This window comes from Sinocyclocheilus rhinocerous, unplaced genomic scaffold, assembly GCF_001515625.1.
Source record: "Sinocyclocheilus rhinocerous isolate Xijiao unplaced genomic scaffold, SAMN03320098_v1.1 scaffold430, whole genome shotgun sequence".
NCBI classification, from domain to species: Eukaryota; Metazoa; Chordata; class Actinopteri; order Cypriniformes; family Cyprinidae; genus Sinocyclocheilus; species Sinocyclocheilus rhinocerous.
Window position 1 is genome coordinate 1,061,920 of NW_015668442.1, and position 7,746 is coordinate 1,069,665.

Below are 7,746 nucleotides of genomic sequence, written 5' to 3' on the forward strand. Positions count from 1 at the left end.
CAGAACATGACACAATGAACAGAGGAACCAATGACATGAATACATGAGGGCAAGGGAAGCATGACACAAACAGGGACCATGACTAAACTAAATAATAAAAGACATGAACATGAACATGAAACAAAACAAAACCCAAACCCCACATTACAACATGATATTCCTCAAGTAATTGTGCTGAAAAGTAGGCTTGGACCTGCTGGTTGACCTGCAAATCATACTTAGTGTAAAAAGGAATAAAAGTTGAGTTTTACTGCCACTAGTGTTTATTTCAACTGGAAACTGCAGCGATTCGTATATGTATAGGTACTTTTTTCAGTTCTGCAGAAAAGTATTTAGAGGAACGTATTTCCAATGAGCCTATGTTGGAATTTTTAGCATCATTACTCCAGTCTTTAGTGTCATATGATCCTTCAGACATCATTCTAATATGCTGATTTGCTGCTCAAAAACATTTCTTATAATTTTTACTGCACCTTTAAGAGTAATGCTGAGAACAGTTACACTTAAAGGTGCAGTAAGAGAAACACTGTTGATATTTGAAATCACCAAAACTTACCTGAAATCACTTACTGTACCTTTATTATTTTTGTGGAAACCATTTTTATTTGTAATTTTTGCCACATTTGATTAATATATTACATCCTAGCTGAATAAAATTATACATTTCTTTAAAAAAAAAATCTTACTGACACCAAACTTTTAAACAGCTGCGTACAGTATTCCCAAAATGAAATACTAGCCTTCTCCATTCTGTAGTATATGCTATTTATTGCCCACATTTTATTAATAGTAATAACATGTTTTCTGTTTGACAATAGTATATCAAACATTATGCACTCCATCCAATACTGAATAATATCTTTACATTTGGCAGTCCGATGTAACAATGTCAACACAGTTAAAAATCAATGATATTGCTTCTAGTTCATCCATCACAGGGACAATAGAAGACCAAATCAAACACATTGAGTTTTGTATTCCACACAGCAGACTCCATTCAGTACTTTCTCCATTCAGTAGGTCACGTAGTTGACAACAACTCGCTGAATTAAACATGCAACATAATGAAGCTGTGTGACAACAATGTAGCACACATTTTAAAATATTTGCATATTTTCTCACATTCTATAAAAAAAAAAAAAGATCTCTCTGCCTGTCGGTATTTAAGGATGCAGTGAGAGAGTGTGGTAGAGCCTCAGGCAGGCACAGTGTGTGTGTGTATTAATCAAGAACAGTAAGAGGAAAGGCACTGAAGGCCCTCAGCTTAAAATACTCACACACACACAGTCCTGTTTCAAAGCAGCAAAAATGAGAGCAATTACCTGCGCCTCTTACCTGCAACAGAGCCCCGGAGCTCAGAGCAGCAGCAACGGGTCGGCCCCCGTGGCCCCTGAGCTCTGCAGGGGCGGCAGTGAGGCAAGCTCATTAACTACACTACCTGTCCATCTCTCTGCCCTCCTCATGTTCTCTCTCCTTCTCCTGTGGTCTTTTTCTTTGGCTGCCACATCTCAGTATAGTTGTTACTTTTGCAGACTTGAGACAGTCTTCATTGTTCACATGCATATGAATAAAATTAAATGCAAGGTCTAGTGTGAATGTGTCTTTCTATAACGTGTGATTTGTCATGTGTTTGTGTGTTAGGTTGGCGGATATCTCTTCAGTGCCTCTGATTAGCAGCAGGACGTTGGGTTTGCACTTCCATCCACACCAAGGCCTACACCATCACCTGCCTGTCATGTTTGACTATTTCCACCTGTCCGTTATCTCCGTCTCTATCCACACCTCCCTGGTGGCACTGCACCAACCGCTGATCAGGTGATCACACAAACTCCGCCCCACCAGCTCTCAGCCAATCAGCAGTTTAGGGCATTTTACCATGGCTTCAAAATTTATTTAGCATTTATTTTGCATTTATTTATTTTTTTGAAATGTATTATTGTTGTTGTTTTTGTTTTGTTGCTTTGTAATTTAATTCATTTAATTGAAAAATAAATAAACGAAATAATACTCGCCTTACACAACTAATGATGAAATTATCTAAATGAAATTACATAAAAAATAATAGTAGTTATTATTATTAATAGTTAATAAATCATATTTTGTTTTAATTTAATATTAATTAATAAAAAATAATAAATAATAATCAGTTTTCAGGTTGCATTTACACTTTATGTAACCCAATAAATAAATAAATAATTACTTAAAGTATAGTATTTTAATTCAATTTTGATAATTCAAGTATTATTTAGTTTTAATTAATTAATTTTTCCAATTTAATTTTAATTTTTTTAAGTAAATTACAAATCAATAATGTGCTTGTTAACATAATCGCATAAAATGGCCAGCTTTTCTAGTTAAATGTTGAATACTGTGTATTGTTTGTTGGATCTGTGCCTCCTGTTCGTAGGAGGTGTTATAGGCAGGATGTGATGTATTTTCACTGCCGTGGATCTGTTCTTTTAAACTGAGCTTTTAAAGTGCTAGATCTTTCTCTGAACCCTCCTGAAAGCAAAGCTGTCAAATCCAAAGTGTGTGTGTTTGTCAGCTGTCATGAGTAATGGATTTCTAAGAACAGAAGCCTCATTAATGACAAATATTCTCAAGACTGACTTTAACAAACTAATCAGGCATTTGTGTGTTTTTGGGTTATCCGTGAGGACCGGCAGGCATTGTTTTCAGACAGATATGCGTATAAATTAATTTGCATGACTGGATAATAAAGAATCTTGTGAGCGGTTCACACCGAGATCCCTGACGTTAATTCACTTTATCAGAGCAGCACACATCGATCACTCCACAGGTTCTTACAGTCTGTCGTTTGTCTTTCTGTAGTTTTGCGCGCAGTGGAAAGGGGGCGTGGCTGGGTAAAGGCTCTCCAGAGAGTGAAGCTCCGCCCTCTGCGATGTCAGTGGAGAATCTGATGTTTGGGGCGGGATATTGCAAACCTGTGCCAACAGAGGTAACCACATACATCTAACCTGATCAACTCACTCATTTTGCACATACACATAATTATAATGTGTTTAAATGACTGTACTGATCTCAACTGAACTATTAAATCCAACCCTGCTATCTGACATCTTACCCGACAGCATTGAAACTGGTCGATGGTGCTCTTCTTGGTTTTTAGATGGTTCAAGTCTCTTTCAGTATCTGTCAGAAAAAGAAACCTGTTGCAGAGAATGGTCATTACATTTTGATGAAACCTAAAGGAAAAAAAAAGAGTGATGAAATTGAGGCTTCTTTGTTCTAAATAGCATAATTCATACTACTCAAGCAAGTATACATGCATATTTTCTGTATGCATGAAAATCTAATGACTGATTATATTTGCCAAAATGCATGGCACACTGTGAGATGCTTAACCTTCTTATTTCTAATGTAATGCACGATATTATAAATGTAATATCTTCACTCTCTCTCTCTCTCTCTCTCTCTCTATATATATAATATATATACACACAAATAATAACAGTTTTTTGTGGTGCAGTTAAATAATAATGGCTCTTATTATTATGAATACCAAAACAGTTTTTCGTAATAGATTTTCGTAATATTTTTGTGGAAACTATGATGTATTTATTTTTTCAGGATTCTTTTATTAATAGAAAGTTTAGTTTAAAACAGAATTGTCATATTACAAATTTTTCTTTATCTATCTATCTATCTATCTATCTATCTATCTATCTAATATTATTTATTTAATTTATCAGACTGCCACAAATAAATAAATAAATAAATAAATAATTGTTTTAAAAATTACGAAATATCCCCCATATTTCCGAAAAAAATTACCGGACGCTACATTAAACGTACAGAGTTCGTGACAACTTTGCATACTAATGGCTAAGTAATGCATTCAGTTTCACTGTTACTCTATTATAATTATTTAAAAAATACCAGGCAGTATGCAGTGCATATAATGTGCGGTATTTATTCAGAACACATTCATGGAATATTTCCAAATAATACCTGCTTCAACTGGCCCTGAATGAAATACAGACACTTAACCAGAGCAATTTAGAGCTAAACAGCATAGATAATTTGACCTTTCTGGCCGTTTGCGGAGTAGCCCTCCGTTTTTTTTCTGACTGGATGAACGGAGAGGTTTCTCTTGCCTGTGGAGATTTCCATTTAGGCAGGAAATCATAACGAGGTTTCTCGTCTCCGTATGGGTCCTACGTTTACACCCCCCCTGCAGGGCACTTTATTAAGTACAGCGTTCCGCTGGAGGGAGGCAGCGTTTGATCATCGTAACGAGCCCAGCTTTAACGGCCTCCCTCTCTCTCTCTCTCTCTGCTTTCTGCAAGTGCTTCTCAGCACTTTTACTTTACAATGAAGTACATAATCTGGTGCTTTTCACTCAGGGACAAAAGATAAGATGTTCAAGCTTATTAGGTGATTAGTTAATGGTTTTGTCTTTTGTAAAAGCAACATATAGTTAACCCAAAATGTATCTGGACACTTAAAGAAACTTTTCACCCAAAAATGAATAATTTACTCACCTTTATGCCATTCCAAACACCTATGGCTTTCTTTCATCTGTAGAACACAAAATAGAAATTACTCTATATTTACGATACTTCTAAATGTATGCAAAAACAGCATAAAAGTATCATAAAAGTCACATATATATTGCAAGACTTCTGAATCACGCAACAGCTTTCTGTGAGAACTAAAACTTAGTTCAGCGAACAACCACTTAAAAGTACATTTAGATTCACTCATTCTCGCTGTTTTCTGCTGCAATTGAATCACTGGGTTGAACCAGATCAAACTGATTCCTAAACAAATCATTCAGACTGGTTTTGTGAATCAGATGATTCACTGAAAAGATTCAACTCATAAGAGCAATTGTTCATAAATTGGGCATCACTACTTCTCTATCAAACTATTGTATAGCTTCTGAAGACTTATATATAGCATACAGACTTGCGTGAATTTATTTACACACATGCTGACGCAAACAGATGACACTATCCCACAATGCAAGCTGGCACATTTACTCTGCCTTGCACACGCTTTCCTACATTAAATTTGGCTCTGTGAACTCTGTGAAGTCTTTGTTGCATGTACGTGAGTGTAATATTGACTGTTTGTTTTCCAGCTGTCACAGGTACTAAAATGCGAGAAATGTCAATAGAAAGCACAGAGCAGATGTTTGTTTGTTTGTGTGTGTGCGAGAGAGAGACTGAATTCAGTACGCATCTGTTTAAGTCAAAAGAACATAACTGAATGTAGATTACAAAGCTTCACACATATAATGACAGCGTTCAGCACTCTTGTTTACACTCAAACATACACACATTACACAGTACACACAAGTATGCAGTAAAGACATATTAGAGGCCCAGCAGACTCACAATCACCCCTGCATCAGCATTTTATGAGCCTTTGCTCCAAACATGTAAAGCATCACCTGCGTTTTCTGATAATAGCTTTATAAAACTGCACATTTAAAAATAGCTTGCATTTAGTGTTTTAGATTAATAGAAGCCTGTTTCCACCAGTGTGAAAAGGTAATAGACTTTTGACATTTTATTTTATATGACACTTTATTTTATTTTTGACACATTATTTTATAGTGACACTTTATAGACTCTACAGTTCAAGTTTTTTGTTTGTTTGTTTTTTTTTGGGGGGGCGGGGGGTAAATAATACTTTCATTCCAGCAAGGACACTTTAAAGTGATCAAAAGTGACAGTAAAAAAAGATTTCCATTTCAAATAAATGCTGTTCTTTTGAACTTTGTGTTCAAAGAAAAAAAAGTTAATAACACAGCCTTTTCTGTTCAAAGAAAAAAAAATGCATCATGGTATACAAAAAAAAGTACTACTGTTTTTAAAACTGATAATAATAAGAAATGTTTCTTGAACAGCAAATCAGCATATTAGAATGATTTCTGAAGGATCATGTGACACTGAAGACTGGAGTAATGATGCTGAAAATTCAGCTTTGCGTCACAGAAATAAATTATATTTTCAAATAGAAAAGTAGAAAATGGGTATTTTTTTTTTTTTTACCCAGAAGTGTGAAAATTGCTGAAAATGCTATAAATCAATTGAACAGAGAGGGTCTTTCCTCTCTGTAGAGCTGTATATGTGTGCACTTCCTGTCGACAGGACGTCTCTTGTGTCGTTCTCCATAAGCGAGTGCCACGTATGCACACTTCTCCTATTTTACTGCAGGGAAACTGACTGCGTTTAAAGTTTTACCCTGAGTTTGATCTTCATCTAATTATTGAGCTTCAGGCTCAGCCAAACATAAACATACAGCTGCTGCTCATAACAACCACATCACACAAATATGATATTCTTTTTTTCTCTCTTCTTGTCATGCGAAACCTGTGTTTTTAGCTCTTAAAGGAGAACTTATGAGAACAGCGGCTGTGTGACTAAAGTTGAGGGTCAGTCCACATGGATAAACCTTTGTTCAGTGTTTAGCTACCTGTGCAGAAATAAGAGGGAAGAAGTGTGACATGCAGTAAAATCTGACCTCCACTCGTATGTCCTGTGTGATTGAATGTGTGTTTGTTTGCAGGGCAGTTTTTACGTGCCGTCGGAGAACTGTCTGCAGAGAGCTTACACGTGGCACCGGCGCATCTGTAAACTGTTGCTGGCGGCTCACAGAGCTCTGCGCTCCTATTACTCGGCGCTAATGAAGGAGATCCCCCAACTGCAACACATAGAAATGGGTATAATCACAAGCTCTTATGCAACTCATTCACTTCAAATGTGTGTGGCTTTCTCGAAGACGGTTCCCTGTCATCATCACTTACTCACCCTCATATCCTTCAAAACCCATAAAGTTTTCTTTCTTCTGTGGGACACCAAAAAAAGCACACAGTGATCGGTAATGGTCAAGCTCCAAAAAACATCATAAAAGCACCATATCAGCATCATAAAAGTAGTTAATACAACTCATGCACTTATGTATTTTGTCTTTCGAAGCCATTCAATCGTTTCTTTTAACAATCTATTCAGCACAGGTCATTCAGCACAACTGTTTTTAAAATAGAGTATATGAGAAATGTTTCTTGGGCATCAAATCAGCATTTCAGAATGATTTCTGAAGGATCATGTGACACTGAAGACATGGAGTAATAAGGCTGAAAATTCAGCTTTGCATCGCAGGAATAAATGCATGCTTTCACTTTTAAGGCCTGACTTATTCACGGTACACAAGATTATGTGCTAAATAATTTATTTTACTGTTTACAGCAACATATGAGTAAATAATAATTTTAAGTATGAATTAGCTTTAAAGCTACACTGAGTAGGAGCAGGTGAAACTTTAATATTTAAATAAAAAACTAATAAAAAAAAAAATAAGGTAACACTTTATTTTAAGGTGTCCTTGTTACACATTACATGTACCGTTACTTAGTATTACGATAACAATAAATTATGCATAATTACATGCAAGTAACCCTAAGCTAAACCCTAATCATATAGTAAGTACATGTAGTTAATTAATATTACTCAGTACTTAGATGTATATTTACACTGTAACAAGGACACCTTAAAATAAAGTGCAACCAAAAATAATGAAAATGAATAGTAAAAAAAAATTTTTTTTTTTTTTTTTGTTTACCTGTCATGGGACCATTAACCAACATCAAAGAAAACCATGAACATGCAAACGAGTTGTTCAATTATTGAAATATTTCATTTAAAATCTCCGGCTTCAAGTAACTATTTTAGGTCATATAAAATGATATAAAAAATTTATCATCAGTACCACATA

The 7,746-nt window shown here is 35.4% G+C and overlaps 1 protein-coding gene across 1 annotated transcript in view; it reads left to right on the top strand.

The window, feature by feature from the left end:
* LOC107734042 (protein FAM135B-like) overlaps positions 1-7,746 on the top strand; it is a 59,216-nt gene that overhangs the window by 28,626 nt on the left and 22,844 nt on the right. Inside the window, exons 6-8 of the mRNA XM_016545911.1 lie at positions 1,642-1,815; positions 2,833-2,959; positions 6,541-6,694. Coding sequence (XP_016401397.1) covers positions 1,642-1,815; positions 2,833-2,959; positions 6,541-6,694 — 455 coding nt within the window. The remainder of the gene's footprint in view (positions 1-1,641; positions 1,816-2,832; positions 2,960-6,540; positions 6,695-7,746) is intronic.